We start from the raw sequence: 22511 nt of genomic DNA on the forward strand, positions 1-22511 counted from the left end.
CCATATTATGTAAATGTGTTTGTATTATCTACTTAATAATTAATATAATCTTAAATCAGTATATCGATGTTGTAAATGCAAACCAAAATTACTTTTATGCGCTTAAGCATCGGCGTAACGGGGTTATAAATAATTAAATGGCGTATAGTTAAAGCTATTTGTTTAAATGGTTTTAGAAAATTAATTAAGACAAACATCAGCGAGGCCTTGAGGTCCAGCCAGTGTGCGGCGTGGGAATGGGCCCCAATGCCGGCGGCCTCTATTACGTCATTATTTTCTATATTAGATCCTACACTAAATTGAAGATTAATAGTAAATCGATATGGTTAATGATGCTATCAAATTATGAGATGGTTTATCGAATAAATCTTAATGCGGCGCGTAATTTGATTTTCAACATAGCTTACGGATGTAACGATATATTGTTGAAGTGTAAACTTCTTTTGACACCAAGTCATCAATAGGTCGGTATTTAATTATTATTCGGAACTTCGTATTAGGCTATAGGTAAACAGATATTGAAAATTTGAATCAGGTATAAGTACAGTAAGGGTCCCTTTGTTTGACATAATTTTGAGTCATAATGTAATGATTGTCATATTATCATTAGTCATAATTTTGAAACCGTTAACTCTTCAGGATTTTCCTCAGGTTATCCTATGTTATCCTATAGATAGGTTAGGTTGAGTTTGTTTTATGGCAATCCTGAAAAGTTACGCGATTCTGAGAAAAATCAAATTATGACTAACGAAAATGTGGACAAACAATACATTATAACTTAAAACTATATGGGAAACAATAGAGACCCGTACAGTAAGCATCAAATATAACGGATCAGACTACGCGTCAAAAGTATCTACCATTTTCTCATAGAAAAAGATAGAACAATTAGACTGTTGAAACAGATACTTACTCGTATAATGCGCACTGTAGAGATATGTATCTCCATTTGGAAAGGAGATACTTTTGGAGCGTTGTTTCATCTGTAACTAGATGCTGACTGTGCGACCGAGTGCTCATCAAATGTAGTACAAGTAGGTAGGGACATGCCATCTTTAATACTGAAGCCATTGACAAGAAAAATTTACAGCCAGATGTCATTAAAATGGTATTAAAATGTTGAGCACTTGGACATTTAGGCACCTTACACGTTTTCTTATCGTAGACATTAACAGCAACACACTTAACTGTCTTTTGTTATTGCATTGTGACAACGTTTACGAATGGTTAGTTAACTGTGTTAGGTTTACGAATGGTTAGTTGACAAGGGTAATTTTTCACTTTATGTCTTTAAATAATTGCTGGAAATATGATATTGTCTTCGGTTACCGCGATAGTTACTGGATAGATGCTGGAAATATGGTTTTAAAACAAACTGCTTAATATGTTTGAAAAATCTTGTTCAAATGCTACTACTGGAGACAAAGGTAAGTACTGAAGTATCAGCGAAATAGAGAATTGTAAATTGTGTTGTGTGTTGTTGTGTTGTGAATTGTATCTTTTAACTTTCTTAAGCAACAGTCTCAAGTTTAAAACCTTATTAATCTTTATGTTAGGTAATCAAATAATGAAGCTAAAATAACCAATACATATGATTACGTACATAAATCGGTTAGCGTCAATTGGTCGTGATAAACTGAATGTTAATGAATCGCCAGTTGTGAGATGTGTCATAAAACGAGCCACTGGTTCGGCACGGCGGGGGGCCGAGGGGCCTAATTGATTTGTGCCCCAGGCCACAATCAAAACAGATCGTATTTTATAAGACGTATCCTAACTGAGGGCGAGGGTGCGCGGAAGTCGACGAGAGGATTGGATTCCTGGGTGCGGTGGTTAGGAGGTCGATCGTTTGAGGTTCAATTCTGGCTGAAGTTGAATTGACTGCTTGGAATGCAACGTCAGAGTGTTTAACACGAATATAAATATATTCTGTTTTCGTAAATCTTAATTTAGCAAAACATTTACCTACTCTACTAACCTAAAGTGATTCCAATTTTATGTCTATAACTGTAAATTATGATTATTTGCATATTTTACACGTAAAAAAAAAAAAAATCACTAGGAATTAAAGAAGAACATTCTATTATATAGCATAGCATAACAAAATATGTAATAATAAGTATATATATTTTTACATGACATTAAAGCTCTCCAAGGGGGCCTCTACGTGTTGGATCTACCTATATCCCCACGCAAGCCTTTCTGTCTCTGGAACGAACAAAGTTAATTCACATAAAAAATATTAAATAAACAAAAGTGAAGCTACCAAATTTGCACCCGCGCTCCATCGCAACTTCTAATGTGCTCAGTGATCAAACACAAGAAAATCAAATGATCATTTGATAAATGGTCCTAGGGGAGCTCCCCGCTTTGTCGCGCTCGTAATGCGGTCAATTCGCGAACCGTGTTCCGAACCCCAAGTACCCCAACTGGGTAGTACGTTTACGCGGCGGAGTTTAGCTACCCCGTGAGGGCATGAGAGGACCATGGGAAATTTGCCTTAATCAGTACTTTAATCTACAGCGCTGATTTAGCTTGATGTTTATGGGCCAAATGGATTATGCAAGTTTTTTGCTCCTGTTTTGATTATTATTATGCGAGAGAGTATTGAAATTTATTTGTACATGTATTTGATTTATTTATAAGGTTAATGGTAATTAATTAATTCGAGATTAAAATAACCGCGTTTAAGCTGTCATACTAACTTAAAATTTCTTTAATCACACAAACTTTAAATTTTCAGTTGTTGAAAATGAAGGTTTTCGCTCTACAAAACATGCCACCTGTAGTGGCAATAAATACGTGAGCAAAACCGTAAAATAATTTAACATTCATCAATAACCGCAACAAATTATTGTGAATTCCAATTCCTATTTAATGAATAATGACATAAGTAGTTACGTATCGTCACGAACTCCTGAGGCCTTACTGGTGTCTATCATTTACATTTTCGATCTTTTATTATAATATAAAACACAAATAACGTGAATTTCGACTATCCTATTCTTAGTTTTAATAAGCCGCCAAATGAAATGAATGTGTACTTCGTAAAACAAAACCTCAACTGAATTACTATTCATCTCCAACGACATGCAATGTGGCACAGTCACATGGTCAGTAAATAGATCAGGCGGTACATTAATCAATGCGCGTGATTCGATGCGAGCGTCGAGGGAGAGCTCTTACGTAATAAATCTCTCGGGCGACTGCAATGCAGTCTAGTCCGGCCCTGGCTGAAAACGGCCGATACTAAAATTCGGGGTGAATTACACGGACGTTAAACGCAACTTTTATAGGTCACATTCGGAATATCTAGATCAAACGTTACTTTAAATAAAAATACGTATACCTAAATATCGGTACTATGCCGATGCCGAAATAAAGTAACCATCGAATCTAAACTATGTTCTTCAATGTTTAGTTGCTTGAGATAAGACTGTTAATACTGAAATATTTAGTCGTGGGTACATTTTTAATTCAGAATAATTCAGATGTAGCTAGGTAACAAAGAAAAAGTGCGCCATGGCGACGCGCCTATTTAACCCTCTATTTGTATTATAAGGGTAGTGGAGGTGTACATGACATGGGGTCACTAAGAAATCGAATTAATGTCATATAATAGCAGGTATTTCCTACGAATTGGCTAATACTTTATTTAGGTAGGTGTTAGTTATTTGACTAAATCATAAGGAGATATGATCTGATATTAAACGTCAGAATCCTAATCCTAGTTTCTCTTCTTTGCCTATCCCTCTTCCCAGTTTAACTGGAGTCGGGTCTCCTTGTATGTCTGCGCCATAGTGCTCTGTTTTGGCGTGACTGAGTACTTAGGTTTTCTTTCCGAATCTTCTTTAACATTTTTGACCACCAGGTGTCACCTAGATTAATTACTATTTTATAAGAATTATTATTTTATATAAATGGTAGGTAAACTAGGTATTATATATTGTGGTTGGTTAAATTAACATTATGACTAAAAGCATACCTACCAGCAATAATGGCAATAATGTAGGTTGAATCGCATTCCAGTCTGAGAAACCAGTGTGTGAATGTGTCGCTGTGGGCTTGCATTCTATTTAATTCGGTTCGCGTAAGTGAAGCGGGTACGGTACCTTCAATTTTACCTGCAATCAGAATATCAATAGCAAAATGTTCATTTAATTGGCTCGCCATAACTCCTTCGAATACGACCGCCTCGAAACCGGTTTTCCATACCAACGTATTCCCCATTTTCCTGTCTGGATATTAACATTATTGAAAATATTTTTACACAGATTTATGTATTTTAGTCATAGCTACGCCCGACCGTTTGATATTTTTAGATTTTTTAATTATTTTAAGAGTTAGGAGCGACAAGCAGGTTTCATACAAATTTTTAAAAGCTTCTAAATCTTATAACAAAGTTAAAATCGAAAAAAAAAACGCCCCGACCGTTTGTAAAGAGAATCAATCGTCCCCTACCTCTCAAGTCAAAGCAGACCCAAGCACAGATCATTACTAATCTGTCATTTTTACTAACGAACCTTTTTAAATGAAATGCATGTGTGACGTTCAACACAGGCATGTAGCATTTGTAGGCTGCTCTAGCGCACGCGCGGGAATGCGTCCTGCGCCCACGCGCATTGTATGCAAATAGCAGGTCGCAGGTCGCCATTGGCGCAGCCGGCCCGGCCCGGCCCTCTCTTCTTTTTGGAAAGTCCATTGCTCTGACACGATTTATTTTATTGATGAAATAAAATGATTTTCTTTTATACGGGCGATTGTTGGTTATGAAATCTCTGATTTATGTCAAGCGTTATGTGATACATATTTCAGAACATATGTGTTCATTCGATTTATGTACACCTCGCGTTGTTTTTATATTTAAGAATATTTATTTATTTATTTATTTTTATTTAAAATAATAAATAATCTAGAACAAACCAACCTATTGGATTCAAAAGATTAGATGATAGGAAGGAAAAAAAAAGGTTATATAACGTTTTATTTTTTAGCGAGCAGGAAAGCGTCTACAGATTTTTAAAAATGTAAAAAAACCACCAAATGGAGTTACTCGAGCGCGTCACATATTGGTACTTCAGTCGCGCAACATGTCTCTGATAACAAGGGTATGTTAATCTGCCGGTTAAACATACGGAGGTCACACGAAAGGGTAGAAAATTAGGAAAAAAAAATTACTCGAGCGCGCTAGATATTCAAAGGTTATATGAATTTTTGTGTTTGTGTACGTCGTAATTTTATTTTATCATATTTTATTATGTAGTTCGTTTTAAATGTTTTAACCGCATATGGAAATATTTTCTGGATTAAATAATTTCATTCAATGAAAGGGGATGTTACAAAAGTACAGATTATTGAAGTGGACCCTACAAAAGTGTCTATTTTAATAATCTGACGACATCAGCGATCCGTAGCAAATGGCAGGGTCACAAAGTTGCAAAAAAATACCGCCATCTTGAAATACTCGCGCGTGTCAGATTATTATACAGAAAGGTTCACATTAATGTCCCAGTTATGTGAAACCTAAATCTGTTGATAATGTGGAGCAGTATCCTTATTCTGACGATCTAAAAAAAAACATTTGTCAAGATAATTTGAAAAATTCCTGTCGTATAGGTATATTTTGTTCTTAAAAAACTGCGTAGAATGCCGTCAAGTAGACCAAATTGGTCAACAGATTCAAGAGATATCACAGTTTGAAGATTTCTGAAGAATTTTTTTTTTTACATTTCTTAATCAAATTTCAACACTCGATTTTTAACCGTCTATAACATTCAAAATATTTAGATCAGTACGGTTTAACTCACTATTATTTTTAGTCGCTTTTGGCGACATGTTTCGGAGCTTGTGGACTCGTGCCTGAGGAAGGATTCTCGATGAATCCGAAACATGTCGCCAAAAGCGACTTAAAATAATAGTGAGTAAAACCGTACTGACCTAAATATTTTGAAATAGGTCTATAACATTATAAAACCGCGTTGAATCCTTATTCTAGCCTAGACTCAGCCTCCATATCAGTTATAGGAAATAATTATTACACTTATAGAAAGGGAGCCCAAGAGAGGATTTTGGGATTTACTCGAGCGCGACAGTATAACATAAAGGGGGAATACCTTGCATCCTGTTGAGTAACCTCAACCATGTATAAGTCTTTAAAACAGGATCGCGAATTTTAAACTTTTACATATTAAATTAAATTTTTACAAGTGTGCTTATTTTAAAAATAGGAGCCAGAGATAGCTAAAAACTAAAAGGGAAAAAGAACTGGGTGCACTAAACTTATTAAACGATTTATGACTCTTTAGCTTGCTCAAGTCGGCAGATATTTCTTTTTTGTTATTCTTGCATTATTCCCTTCAAAAAAAATCCTGGAACTCCTGGACTCCCTGCTCGGTGTCAAGGACGCATACTCGGTGGAGGTACTCAACAGGATGCAAGGTATCCCCCATATCTTAATCTGACGCGCTCGATGACTCCAAAAATCCCCCTCTTAGGCTCCCCGATCTTTACTAAAATACTTAATAAGGGCGCTTGATTCGAGAGCGAGTGCTAATTAGGTCAATTGCAGCTAAAATCGTTAGAAAGAGGACATAAGTGAGTCGTTTCTCTCAATTGTACCTACTTGTAATACCTACAGAACAGAGAGAAAGTGAGTTTCTGCCTTGATCACCTTGTCTGTAATTGACGAACAAGACCACTTGTGCCACATGCATGTGTAAGCACCTACTTAGAGGCACGTGTGTACGTATGAATGGTTCGACATTCTGCCGAATCATGGCGGGAAGGCCATTGTGACCAAATCTCGACAGCGACACGCTGTGTGTCACGACATGAGCCTAATTGTGAATGAATGAGGGTCAGAGATCGACACGCTTCAGCGTAGATATGAACCATCTACCCATTTCCTGTTATGAATATCGACGTGAAACTTTTCTGGCGAGCTATTTATTACGTATTGATAACGCCCCCTTATAAGGTGCTTATAAGGTGCTCGTAGTTTCATGCATACATATTTTCTGCACTTGATCTAACGAAATAACATCCAGTAAATCACTGTAGAGGTTATCTCTCTTTACAACGTATCTTCGTCGTACTTAATGGAAAGAAGCAGGTTAAATATTTTAATACGTCATAGTTATAGCCATATTGACATTTTCTAGACAATGTACAAATTATCGAAGAAGATGTAAGTAATATGTCAAACGAATCACCGAAATCGAGTCTTAATAATAAAAATGTGGTTAATATACATAAAAGCAAGAAAACTTAACGTATATGAATATCAAACAACTAGTCCCCAAAATTATTTAAATAGGAGAGACAATTAGGAGGCAGCGATGCGGTCGCGATAGAGCCCTCATGTAATTAACCTCAGTTTTTTTCCGGGCAAGTCCACTACAAGAAATTTTCGACATTTTAACGGTTACGTTTTCCTCCATGATAGGGGAGCCTTTGTTTCATTATCTGTCTACAAATGATAGCTGTAAAATTAATGCTAATATGAAAATTAAAATTCTCCTCATTATTCTTATAAAAAGTTTAGTAGTTGTGTAGGTAGGGAATCATTTGCCGCGTCATAGTTTATGTTTTTCTTATAGGTATTTTACTTGTTTTGTTTATGCCAGTCATTTATTGTATGAATCAAAATAATTACGCCCCGTCGTTTGTTTAAAGAAAATGTAAAAAATGTCTGTACGTGTCAACTGCATGTATGTATGCATGTCTGTATGTGTGTATGTGTCAACTGCAGCAAAATTTGGCACCGAATCCAGCCAAAAACTAAGACAACAATAATCAGGAATGCTAATTTCTTAAGCGTAATCTAAAAGTTAAAAACGTCCAACGGGTGAGCTAATCCTCTCGCGGCAGATAGAGGTACCCGCCGACGCGTCCAGGCTGCGTCCAGAAATTTACTGTCCATAATTACAGGGTTGCCGCACTTAATTGCAGCGGGCCCGTCCCGCCGTCGCTGCCCGCTTTTTTCGACTAAATAAAAATTGACTAATATTCCTAATAAATAATGAACTCTCCATTCTCAGACCTTCAAAGGGAGAGAAGAGGAAAGGACGGTGTAGATTTTGGCCGATTATATCTTTGAAGGCTGCGCGAACGGCTTATCCATTAAATATCAGTAGATAAGTTTATATATATGTATGTATACCTACGTATACACAGATATCACAAAATATATATTTTGATTAAGTAGAAATTACCATAAATGAATTTAACTTTTGAGTGAAACCATCATCAAAACCTTTCCAAAACAAACGATTGCCACCTCATAATTTAAATTGCAAAAGAATAACCTTAAATGAGAATAAATTTCCCTTATCGTATTAGCGGTCAAGATTTATCCAACGAATGCGGCGGGAACGAATTTTAGTAAATATATCATAATTTAGGGAAGGAGGCAAAAACGCGCGCACCTCGTTGCACGTTGCTTGAGGCTCTTCTTATAATTGCAGGGTTTCACGCAAAAGCCCTCAATTATAAAATAATAGCAGATGTGGATCATAGTAATAACAATTATTATCACGCTCGCCCGCTATCATTACTGTTGAAATATGGCCGATACGCGGTGTATGCAAACTTCGGCACTCGGACGCCCTTCGGATGCTGGCTCGCGGTCTGCATTCTCCGCACCTTTCCGGCCACTTGCAATCTCTGCGGATTGCTCATCTAATTGTGGAATATATTTTTAACTAGTACCTCAAGACCTAAGTTGTCTTTATGTTAAGGAAAATAAACGTGGTTTTCTTTTGATGTGCACAGGTACAGGATTTAAGGTAAGTATTAAGTAGGTTCATATATGTAACACTTGGGATGCACTCGGTAGGTTACTAGTAATTTTGGTAAGAGAAGAAAAAATGTGAAGCACTTTTGGAACATTTAAGCTGTCTTAATATTTATGCTCGGCCTCTCGACTAAACAAAACATGACATTAGACGCGTTTTTTGGCACTCATAGTTGGTATACAGCTACTCGCTTCACAATACATTGTAATTATATGATGGAATACCCCTATTATTTGTTTCTAACTTAATAACGTGAACTTGTAATACACTAATTATTCAAATTCTCGAACAAGTGGCCTACCCCGCCTCTTTGCAATCGCAATCTTAATAAAGACTTCCTAGATGCACTACAAAAGTATTTTATTTACTTATATGAAATATGGTCAGGCGCGTGTAATTTTAATTAAAGATAGCGTTTAATTAAAGTTAATCGTTGAGCAGTTACAGCGCGATGAGATCATGTCGACTAAGCGCTGAATGGGCAAAGGCTCGTTTTAATATAATTGCATTCTTCTGGCGATATCGACTGCGCGCGGAGATGGCCGCCGAAGCTTTCCCAGGGCTCACTTACATATTTTGATAATTTCTTACGTCTGCCTTGGATACTTATTCGTCTGTTAGAACCTGTTTAATCGTATTTTCGTATGCCTACAGTTGTATTTACACAATCGCCAATCGAAATTTTGACAATGGGAGGAACGAAATTAAATCCACATGAATTATACAATATTTGTTGTTTATTCATACTGCCAAAACATCATGTTTTAGTAGAATTCCGATAAATTCACCATTGCATTTGCAATATATCTCGTAGCACCCAACAGTAACTCAATTTATTTGATGGTAACAGAATGTTTTTTAATTCGATTTAAATTAACGTAGGTATTTTGATTTGTAAACAGAAAAGGTTTTTGCAATAGATGTTATATCATGAAATGCAGATAATAGTTACAATTCCAATTTAGCAAACTATGTACTGAGTCGTGTTATCCATAACACTTGTCTATCGACCTTCAACTTGACATTAGGCTGGCGGGTGACTATGTAGAGCGATCTATTCGCGACTCCGGACAGCGCCATTACCCCGGCAGCCCGTCGATTAATCATGCCTCCTCTACCGGATAATTCGGCGGTTGATTTACTGAAAAACAACATGTTATTACGGGATAAATCTCTATCTAGAAAAGCTAAGAAGGCCTAAGCGCGCTCCTGATTTATGGAGCCACCGGCCATCGGCGAGTTGCATTTGATTTGTGTTTCACGTTCAACTTTGTTCGTCTTTAGTTGAATTTTAATGAATGGCTACGAAATTATAAGCTGTAGTGTGTAATTATAGTTTGTAGCATCATTGACTATTTCTTTGATATCTCGAAATTGGGATATATGGTTTTAAATCTTTAAATATACGTTTGGGTGCAAGTTTATGATTAACCTGGACACCAGCATTCATCAAATGTATTTAGATTTTAGATTCTGATAATTCCCAGAATCGGATAAACTTCGCCTTTGTTATTTTAGTACTTTAAATTCGCGGACGCACACGCAAGTACTGCATAAGGCTCGCGTCCATATATCCGTCAGGGCCGGCGACTCACCCTTTAGTATTGGCGAGGTTGTAACTTAATGCTCGCGCGCAGATAATATCTTGATTTATTGCGGCTATCGACCCCCTCCCGCCCCTCACGAAACACCCGCCGCCGTGCTCGTCTTTAAACGTCCTAAATTTTCCTTAATGCTATTCTTCATATTGGAAATTAACTAGTTTTGAAGTTCTGCTTCACCTCCGCTGTGGTCACTCAGTTAAGCTGATGGAAAGCAATAAAACTCTTTTAAGTATAGATATCAGTTATAAAATAGTGTTTACGACTCCGGTACATACGTGTAAAGTCAGGGGTCAAGAAAACGATCCATATAAAGAAATTAATAAAAAACTATATTCGTTTACTGCCGCAACACAGCCCTGTTGCAATCTCCAACTTCGATATTGAGCACATTTTATAATTAATACATGGTCAGGGAACTATATGGGACTATAATGCTTAATAATTAATAAATCTATCGCTAGGCCATCTTGGGTATTTGGAGGCGTAGTTCGTTGCGGTAAATTAATAAAGTCTTTCGAGTGTTGCGCGGTTTAATGGCCGCTAATTTTATCTACACAGCGCGCCATCTTCGCCGCGACGTGCCCTCTATCTTCCACTCGCCTACCTATTCGAATCAATATGATGATTTTTATTTTACAGCTACGTTTTTGTCATTAAAATATTTTTATTTTATTTTACATGTAGGATCTCATAAATAAATCAACGATTTCGTGCGAATTCCTTGTCTTGGATGTTAAATAATTGCTATTAGCATAAAACCTAAAGAGGGGCAAGTAAATCCTTTCTTTTTACTTTTCGTATTTGATAACGTGAGCTGAGCACCTTATAATTCAATTTATTTGTTACTTCAGTAACCGCTATTACATCTTTAAAGGTCCAGTTTATCTTTCCCTTATATATTGGTCAAATTAATCACGAGTGCGGATACGACCCGTGGTCTCGTATTGAGCGCTTTTATGAAGTGTGCTCTTATATGGCTCGGGTTGTTTGTCACTGTCTCGGGCCACGGTGGGATGTCAAGTTGTTACACCTACACCATTGAATTAAAACTAAGCTATTACTCGATAAATGAATTATGATCCCTTACCCGAAGATACCCGTTTGTACGTTGAAGCAGACATACGAACAAGCCACACAAAAAAATCATTTTAAGGGCCAATCCTTTTTAATACATTCATAAACGGGAGTATACATTACATATGTCTAAGTACCTATTCAATAAATACGAGTTTAAAACCATAAAATATAGTGCGAAAGCTCCGCGCGGAGGCCAACACAAAAAATGCCAAGTGGAAGCTTCGACAACCTCACAAAAGCTCGTAAAAGCTCTCGACTATTATGTAGTTATTGTTACAGGGTGGAAACACCATTATTACACGGGTTGGCTGGTTTATTTTGTTGTTTGGCACGTCGAGGCGCGCTCGCTGTCATGTGCGCTACGCTCGTCGAGTGCGCTCGGCGCGGGCGCGGCGCTGCAGTGCACACGCAAACGATACATAAAGCATTTTATGATATACCCTTAGCATGCATTTTAGCATTCTTCTTTCTTTCATTCTTATGAAGGAAAGAAGAATAGTCACTGGGGTAAAAGCAGGCATGCTAAGGGTATATCATAAAATGCTTGCATAAGAATGTAACTGGAATTAAGAAAGATCTTAATTCCAGTTACATTCTTATTCGAATAGATCATGTTTATTTGCGTATAGTCTTTCTTTATGCATTAATTACATGTATTTGGGACCATGTTTGAGCTCAAGGGTAAAGTCTAATAAAGACTCTTCTGAATCAAATAAGATTGTGTATAATATGTTACATTTTAATTAAGCCAGAATATATCAATGTTGGTTAATAAACAAAGTACATACATATAATATTTTACGGTGTAGGTATTTACACTACTAATGGAACTTTGAATAAGTAGGTCCGCGTTGGAAATACATAATTTTTGTAAATGCTGTCTAATATCATCTAGACAACCTTCATTTAATAAACTATTTCAATGCTTAGGTAATTTTACATAAATAAATGAAATTGCATGCAAATCTCAGCTTAAATAATCTCACGGTTCTGTAAGCAAGGAGTGCAACAATAAACTGCAATATTTCAAAACACAATCGCTCTTAACTCTTAATCCTATTATGCTTGTAAACACTCAGGATGACGTTTCAATATCCCCGTCAAGTGAACATCTCGTGTTCGACGTGTTATTGTCCGTCGTCCCATTCTCAGCGGAAGCATTCAGATGAAAATCTGATGGATATCTTTATTCCGGGATTACAAGAGATTTTGCATAGGAAACGGTCGTGAAATATCTAACCGTTGACAAAGATCTGAATGGGGCTAAGCGGAATCCATGACAACAATACGCCCGAACGATCACACGTGTTTTCATTGAATATTGGACGTTTAAGTAGCCAGAACCTAAATGTATCGCCGGAGATCATCTACGGTTCGATAAAATCGAAATTCATCCAGATCACAATATTTTGCTTTAATATAATCGTCCAATTCTATAACATATCTCAATCTTGTATAGCAGTGTCACTCATTGCGCTTTTCGGTGCATTGAATTTTAAAATTCATATATGCCATTTTCTGTGAGAAAAGTTCAAGAACTTATTGTACGTTTTGCATAAGCATAAGGAATGGTAATCCGAAACTTTATTGTGCCTGTGCGTGAATGAAATGAAGTGGAAGTTGGTGTAATATTGCAACCGGACGCACCCTTTCGAACCATTTGCAAGCTCTACCCACTACGAGTAGATATGTCAACGACGAACATTATAGAGATTATAAACCTACCTGTATGAAATAAAGTGATTTATGTCAGGAATACAATTGGGGGGCTGATACAATTTCAACAAATTTATCACTAAGAATACCTAGATTCAAGCATTAAAATGCAAGAAGAGATAAGACAAAGAAGGAGATCGATAAAGAAGCGTCGCAATAGCAGCTACCTCCATTTTTACGATCAATCTGCTATGAGCAAACAACAAAAAAAGTATTAGGTATTTTTTAAACATACCTAGTTAATTAATATAACAATATGTAATGATATTTGCCTACTTTACCCACGACTAAATATCAAAAATATATGGATGTGAATGCTCAGAAATGTTCTTTCAGTTGTTATCTGGCTAGGTACAATTAGCATTATATAGACGTCTTAACTTAACATGTCGAAACAACTATTATACCTACTCAGAAAATACTCTCCAATATTGCCACGCCCGTCCTTAATCCATTCCATTAATAACAACAAAGAATAATTAAAATAATATAACGCACCTTAAAAACATAAGTGAATCGAATATAAAATCAGCGTTCATTTTGAGTCCAAAAAAAATAGTGTTAGAATTGAATATTGAATGCATTTGTTTTTCGTTTAAAGGCACCATGGATCTAAACAAGAGCGAAGCTCACGAAAACAATGTCATATGTGCGTATGAAGTTTGTTGGATATGGGTCATTGTAGATAGAAGGATAGATGTTTTTGCATGGCAGTTGCGAGGCTGGGCGGAGGGCGGTGCGCCAGATGCGCCCGCGTCGCTTTGTGCACGCGCTAGGACCTTTGACTGTGACGCTCGTCATTAGTGAAACAATTAGCATTCTAAAATAACAAATTAATACCTATAATTTTGTTATTTAGCATTTTCGATGTATTTAACGAACAAACTCAACTTCACGAATTATTGTCAACGAATGTTAATTAATCTGTAATGCACATGTTAGTGTAAAAGTAGAAAAGCACGAGCGAGCGGTGTGAGGTTTTTATTATGACATTTCAATTACTCGACATTTCGGGATTGGGCTTCAACTATCTATAGACCTCATTAAGTTCTGAAAGATCCCTCACAATGATATAAATGATATTACAATCGCATGAGTACCACCACAGAATCACAGAGAACTTTACTTGAGTGAGTAGAACTTTTAGACCAGCAGCCCCCGTATAAATGTAATTTGATGTGAAAATTTCAACTTTCTAGCTTTTGTAATTTTGGCACTGCGTTGATTAGTCAGTCAGGATATACAAATAGATCACTAGGACTTGCTGAGTAGCTTCTACATAGTTATTGATGAACACAATATAAAAGGTGAATTTGTTATGTCTAACCTTAATCTGCAATGACATACTGAGCAGTTTTCACAATGGGGCTATAGCTAAAGTAAACAAAAATAAAGTAGATAATTGATTTTTTTCGCGTTTCAGGTTTGGCCCCATATATGTAGTACATGTTGTTCAGTACGACCTACATACATATTCACTCGACCCATTCAGAGTATGGTCAAATATAACAGTCAAGCTGTATACTAGTTTCTATATAGCAACACGTGGCGCAATACCCACAACGACGTAAGCTCTGAAAACCCCAGCGGCGGCTCATTCAGCTCCATTTTCCCAAACCTCGTTGAAAGCTTTGTGAATAAGTGTTAACAGGAACAATAGAGTAACAGTAGTACGAGGGCCGCGCCGGCGCAGCGTGCGCGAGATTACAATAATTACGACGCACGCGCGGCACCCACGGCAATGTAATCACTATCATTTGCGCATGTTATTCTATAATCCATACAAAATACTCCCCTATCGCTGGAGACATCTACAGCGACTTTAGTCCACGCGCGAGGCTATTTACTTTTTGTTTAATTATGTAACTTTCGGCAAGCTCAGATGGCTATAAAAAAAACCCTAATATTCTTTCAGGGAGTCTCAACGTGACGTTTTAGTTTGAAGAAACGTCACTTTTGACACCGACATATCCGATCTATATCGTATCTAGACCAAATATTTGACGTATCTTAAAGTTCGAATCGGGCCGCTACTCTAATTCCAGGTGGTTATTCGTTATGATTCGTCGTGGTTAGTAGATTGAAAGCCTAATAAACATATTACGTACCGCAATTAAACATATTTGTTGCTAAAGGTAAAAGTAGGTACATCTTATTTTATTTAGTAATAAAATCAAGACTGTCCAGTTGCAATTACTAATTTGAAAAATATAAGCAAAATCTCATTCATAATTTAATGACGTCTTCTATTAAAAGCAATTTGTACTCCGTAAATACGAATCAAAGGCACATCTGTTACGAACGCGAGTAGATTTCGCGTGATATCAGTACAACTATTTAGATCTATACAGTAGTATAAGCCTTGTAGGTCGATGGTACATATTACAATTTAGAATTGGAAGGAGAACTAGTGGAGGAAAGTGTATCCTGTCATACGAGCCGTATCCGCCCCCGCACAGATTGGGGACGATAAAAAATGGACCAATTTTTATAATAGTCGCGAGGGAAACGATCCCGATATTCTTTATTATGAACCGGAAACATTTATTACCTCTGAATCTGAAAAAAGTACATTCATTATTCGAAGTGTGCTATACTCGACACGTGCAAAGGCATATTGCATAGTAAGATATTTTTAACACTATTATTAATTAGGTACGTTCCTCGAATTGCTCGTTTAAAGGTATAAGATTATATTGTCATTGTTTGCTTAAAATCAGTTTCATAGAGCCAAAATCTCTTTCATTGTTAACTCTTAGTGGCGAATTTAAATAATGTAAGAGAATGACGAAACTCAAAAGCATTTTTCCACTGGACTGGGCCCTTGAAAAACGTGACTTGACGGAGTATATATATTACATAACAATTTACGTCAAATCAAATAAGCAGACTTGTACATACATATATGTTACTAATAATAATAATAATCAGTCATAGTACCTAGAATATCTAACTACTTACTTTTCTTTTAAGGTTTAACATTTGAACATCTCTCCTTGTTTTTATTCACCTACTTACAGAACACAAATAATAACATTTCCTCGTTTGTCGAGTGAAACGATAAATCATGTTCTTTCCACGTGGTTTTCATGATTTATGACATCGGAGTATTATTCATTTTAATTACTAGTTTTCCGCCCAAATTCGTGCTCGAGGAGTTTTTCTTTTTTAAACCTTCGTTTATGTTTCTAAATGCACGTGACCACTTATTGTTTTTTAGGGTTCCGTACCCAAAAGGTAAAAACGGGACCCTATTACTAAGACTCCGCTGTATCTGTCTGTCTGTCTGTCAATCTTCACAGATAATGTATTTCTGTTGCCACTATAACAACAAATACTAAAAACAGAATAAAATAAATATTTAAGTGGGGCTCCCATACAACAAACGTGATTTTTTTTGCCGTTTTTTGCGTAATGGTACGGAACCCTTCGTGCGCGAGTCCGACTCGCACTTGGCCGGTATTTTTCTTTTTTGTGGAAACCGGTCATAAATAAAATCTTTATGGTCGAATTTTGTGTCTCCGTAGAATACTTTCTTTGTGACAACTTGGGTTACTGGTAGTCTTGATTCAGCAGAATCTTTAAGACTCGAGGAAATTACCTACTCGTGGTATTGCTTCAAAAGGCTTGATTTAGGGGAGACCGAGGTAGGTTAACACAACTTAACTTTGTGTTAACTTACAGTGTCGGTATCTCGTATGCTCGTCGGTACGCTAGAAGATTAACTCCCAAAAAATGGTTCATTTTTCATTCTATAACCAACTTTATCATGGTTTGCCGCTGTCACTGTCACATTTTGCAAGAAAGAACGGGAAAGATCATGCGCGCTAAGTGTCAATTTTGATCACGTATCTTACAAACGTTACCTTACAATATCGAAATTCGAAAGCTATGAAATTACTAGGTATTTAAGTTAAGATTGTTTTTCTTCTTTTTTTGTTTATGGTATCACATAATAAATAACCGAGTAAAGTTTGATTAAAAGTCCGAGTTAGAGGTTACTTTGGGAATTAATTGTATAGAGCGAAGTGTCATAATTCGTGTATCGGAAGCTATGTTATTAAAGATAATATAGTCAAGAACTACATATATTTTTTTCACGTCTACGAATATCAACGCCTCTTAGAAAAACATGATCATATAAGGAGATTTTTCGCCGTCTGGCTCAGGGAACCGCCTTAATGAAACAAAATAACTTTATTTCAGGCAACTAGTTGCCATAGATAAATACCTTTAAACTAGCATACCTACATGTTACAAACAATATATTTTAAAATAATATATTTCATATGGGTTAAGCCTCAGATGAGCAGTTCAGGTTTTACAGCGGCTAGAGCCAAAATATTGCTAAAAGTCAGTTTCTCGACCTTTTTGCAATGCCTTTTCTTTATCAGCGTTGCATTTTTTATATATATTTAGAGCATTCTGGCAGTGCTTATTATCATATATTTGGACTTATCAACGTTTTTAAGTAAAGTCCGTATTTTGTAAACAAATGCAAAGAAATGTAAACATCTGAAAAATACAAGGGTGAGGAAGATACATATCCTTAATAAGATTTATTTTTGATTTATTTGTATTCAAAAATGCATCAACATCAACACAAAGTAAAAAGGTGTGCTTTTTTAAAACATGCTACAATAAAGGGGGTCAAGTTTTTTTAATAACAAAATCTATGCCATGCCTAACTGAAAGGCTTACAAATACCCTAGTCAAAACTGGGATTCAATTCAAAAATCGCATTATCGTAGCCTCCGCCCTCAGCGTCGGCCGCCCTACGGCCCGCCCCGCGTAAACAAACATGTAGAGGGGCCACGCGGCCCGACCGAGACGCACGATGTGCAAGCGAGACACAGCTCCGCGCAACGCCAAAACCCGAACCCTACAATTAGTAGGCGAGATTCGTTCGCCGCATCAATCCGTTAAGATAATTGCTCCGAATTTTCTTGGGATTTTCGCGTGTGATGTGACGTCATCTTTGTGGAAAATCTGATGGGCCGATATGCATTGTGCATACTATCAGCAGCATGGGGAGCACCCAGTGAACCATAATGGGAGTAATCATTATTTCAATGAGGTAATGCTTTTAAATCATAGAAGCCTTTGTTTGCGAAGGGTGATTCTTGTTTTGATTTTAATCAGTGATCTTATTGGAATCCAGTTAGGAAAATCGTTTATTTTTTATTGTATGTAGCTTGGAAAGTATAAATTAAATTGTAATTTTCATTAGAGTTCGTAAGTTTTTTTTTGTTTTTTTATTAAAATCAAGCGTTTTGATAATTGTATGAAACTATTTGCATAAAGAAATTTTTATTCAATTCTGGTATGTTGATTATAACGATTGCCATATCTCTAACACTTTTCATAATGAGGTATGTTATGTATCGTTACATTCGTTACCTATAAGTATTTCATTAACGTGTCTAAACCGTAATTAAATCCTGAAGAAAGGCCAGGTCAAGAGCACCCTAAACCGGCGAGCGTGTATGAGGAATGTTATGAAAGTGAAGGAAGCGAAAGAGGTATGTCAGGATCGTAGCAAGTGGAAATCCGTGGTCTCTGCCTACCCCTCCGGAAAATAGGCGTGATTATATGTATGTCTAAACCGTAAATACTTTTCGTCTAACTAAATTGTTAAATGTAATTTATGTTTAGATAATTTTAGGTTTAGACACGTTAAATTGTTATTTTATATTATTAGTTTACGCAGATTATACATCTGATTTGCACATTCAAGTTAATAGATAAATAAACCTTAATTTTATATTTAAAGGTCTATTTGTGGTTTATGCCAACGAATATTTTGGATATAATTTGGATTTTTAATGTTGTATACTTACTAATTTTAATATTTACATATTTATTATTTTTCATTTCACCTCGTGAAATAATAACAGCATAATAATTAACAGTTAAAAGCAAAAGCTAACAAAAACTTCAAAAAAATTGCCGTGTCACTTCTCTGCCTCCAAACAAAAGACGGCCGTGGAAATGCCTACAAAGGCAGTAGGGAATAAATATATTTAATTGGTGTGATTACCGTACAAACACCTCCCGCGGTCTACACAATGCGATCGCGCCGTTTCTTCCTTTGTACTACTCCAGCCATACTGCTAATCTAGCATTTCATTGAAATAATCTACTATTTTGTATTGTTGAAAGGTGATATTGATTAGAATTAATAATAGGTACTTATTCACTCGGTTATATATATGCCTATGTGTAGTTCAATAACAATTAGTTGATATTCAGTCAGTAGTAAACTGCTACATTTTATATTTTCATTTGTATGATTTGTATCGGGTGTTTGTGTGATACTGTGTGTATGTTTTTATACCTAAATTGAGAAAATCGTTGGCTTTTATTTGAATGAAAATAAAATTTTTGCAAACCAAATAACTAGCCCTAAATAATATAATTCGAGGCAGGTAGGTATGTTTTTTAACAAAGTAGAGGTATTATAAATAGTTTTTAGGGTTCTGTACCCAAATGGTAAAAACGGGACCCTATTACTAAGACGCCGCTGTCCGTCTGTCTGCCACCAGGCTGTATCTCATGAACCGTGGTAGCTAGACAGTGAAATTTTCACAGATGATGTATTTCTGTTGCCGCTATAACAACAACTACTACAAAACAGAATAAACTAAATATTTAAGTGGGGCTTCCATACAACAAACGTGATTTTTTTGCTGTATACCTCAACAGGAAAAAACGGAACCCTTATAGGATCACTCGTGCGTCTGTCTGTCTGTCCGTCTGTCACAGCCTATTTTCTCCGAAACTACTGGACCAATTAAGTTGAAATGGTATACATATGTAAGTTTGTAACCCAAAGACGGACAAATGAATTTTAAACATGGGGGCCACTTTTGGGGGGTAAATGAGAAAATTAAAAAATAAAGTTTTTCTAACTATATCGTGTTACATATCAAATGAAAGAGAACATTGTGTGAATCTCAAATATATATTTTTTTATAATTTTACGATAAATAGGTAGTTTAGAAGTTATTCAAGAAAATAGGCAAAATATTACCATCCCCCCCTTATCTCCGAAACTACTAAGTCTAAATTTAAAAAAAAATACACAAAATAGCTCTTTACCTATAGATTACAGGAAAATCTAATAGAAATGTGCAGTCAAGCGTGAGTCGGACTTAATTACTTAGTTTTTGATCCGACCCCTACGGGGTTTTTAAAGACATTTCACTCACGTTTCACATAAAAAATACATTGTTCAAATTGTGTAACGTACGGAACCCTTAGAACGCGAGTCCGACTCGCACTTGGCCGGTTTTTTTGCGTAATGGTACAGAACCCTTCGTGCGCGAGTCCGACTTGCACTTGGTAGGTCCAAAATCTAAAAACAATTTCAAATATTTTCTTCAAAACCAGTTATGTATAGGTAATCTCTGTTTTGCTCAGTATTATTGGCGTCACCGCAATGCCGGTGTCCAGAAAAGTTGTACCGGTCACCCAAACCAACAAAACCGATCTTATTTTTATTTTAAACCATTTTATCCTGTTTTAAAGATCTACTTTAGCATAAATGAAAAAACTTGTCCTGGTTTACCTGAAGGTATTAAATAAATCATAGGTATTGTTAATTTACACGTGTAGTTATCACAATTACCTATTGCAGCCCGAGTTCATATCACAGCGATGCAGTGATAGCGGCAACAAATGTTGAAGCATCGCGCTTCACGTGTAAACCGGCAGATTTATCTTTATGGCCATCTTTACATTTCCGGTTCGCACTTACGTTTTTAACTGTCAACCAACTGTCAACATTGTTGTAAATTGACAACTGTTGTAGGTTTCGAGGAGAATACTTTGTAGGTAATCCTGATGTAAGTTAGATCCGTCATGCAATCGTTCCATAACTGTGCAAAGACTCGTACTGCACTACCGCGTGTCCTCTCCTCATTAGTCAGTGCAAGTTCGGAGTAAATGTCTAGTGTTGCAATTCGCAGAGAATCAGAAAAAGCCGCGATAAATTAAAGAAATAACTTCGATGGGCGCTGAAGTAGCCTCTACTTCGTTTCGTATAAAGGCATTTAGGTAATGTAGCTATAATTAAAAAAAGCGTCTTATATATAAATGTCTTGGCAGAAATCGAAGATACGGGGTTCAAACTTCAAACCAAGATTTTCTATGTAAAAAAACACATTTAATACATTACACAAAAAAAATTAACCTACAAAACGCGGATTAAAAAAGTACTTACAAATTTTAGTGATAGGTATTTACATAAACAATGCATTTTTTATGGTACATTGCCTAATACTTAATTATGTGTCTTTTCTGTGAGTTCTGTGCATAAGAATTAATAAACAGCAATATATTGCACAACGTACATATTTTCATCAAGTAGTTTAGTGAACATTGCGTGCTTGACTTGTTCTATTGTATATTTTTGATCATGTTAATAAACTCATTAGTGCTTATTCTAGATACTGTTTCACTATTTGAGCGCATATTGTCATATGGTATATTTCTATACTTGTTTATGCTTACACTAAATCGTGATCGTGGCAGATATTTATAGTTGAGCTTTTGTCCAATTACTTGACCAGCTTGACCTATTCGGGAAGTAACGCTTTAGCAGGTGAAAATAAAACTAATTAACAAAAAACTTATCCAAACAGTAGATGGTGCATCAGTAGTGCATATTAGTCATCGGCCTAATCTATAATTATTATAATGTATACTTAAAATATTTTTTAGCTCAATCCGGCCAGTCATCGTTATTAAATACAATCCTTTTAAATAGTATTAGAAAGCAGTGGCCGAGTGCATAACATTACCTAAAGGGCAATTACAATACATTAGAAGTGCTATTATACTAAACTTATTGCATTAGGTCCGTATCATAATAATTGTATCCGGTATGTGTGAGTATTGTTCGAGTGTCGATTGCTTGTGCAATTTACTCTTTACTCTTTTGATTTGGATGAAGCCCCTAGTTGGTATTATGAGAGTAGATTCAAAAATTTCAAAATATCTATAATGTAATTGTAATCTTTAGCAAAGGAGCAGACTTCAGCACACAACTTCGTTTGCGTAAGCAATCTTTCTTACGCAATCATTCGCTTTTAAACTATGAAAAATATAGGTCTACGTATGAAAAATATTTAAAGCATGTGTCCCGGTCTGCCGGTATGCGTGATAAGCTACTTAAAATCGTTTTTAATTCGTGGCTAAGTTGGTATGCACTCGCAGTAAAAAATCAGGAAAGCACTTATTTGGATTCGTATACACACAGAAAGGATTAATTAATGAAATAATATGCTCCATCCAGTTGTGTGCAATATGTCGAATC

At 36.1% G+C, this 22511-nt stretch overlaps 1 protein-coding gene across 3 annotated transcripts in view; it reads left to right on the forward strand.

Moving 5' to 3' along the window:
• The window catches only part of LOC134742484 (transcription factor Sp9), a 94663-nt gene that overhangs the window by 30557 nt on the left and 41595 nt on the right, over positions 1–22511 (forward strand). The window contains exon 1 of one of the 3 annotated variants that reach the window (XM_063675689.1): positions 17863–18269. The exons of the other annotated variants lie outside the window; for them this stretch is intronic. Within the exon in view, the coding sequence (XP_063531759.1) occupies positions 18195–18269 (75 nt within the window). The 5' untranslated portion in view covers positions 17863–18194. Of the gene's footprint in view, positions 1–17862; positions 18270–22511 lie in introns of those variants that run through there. 3 annotated transcript variants of the gene reach the window in all.

The sequence above is a fragment of the Cydia strobilella genome, chromosome 6 (assembly GCF_947568885.1).
Source record: "Cydia strobilella chromosome 6, ilCydStro3.1, whole genome shotgun sequence".
NCBI lineage: Eukaryota > Metazoa > Arthropoda > Insecta > Lepidoptera > Tortricidae > Cydia > Cydia strobilella.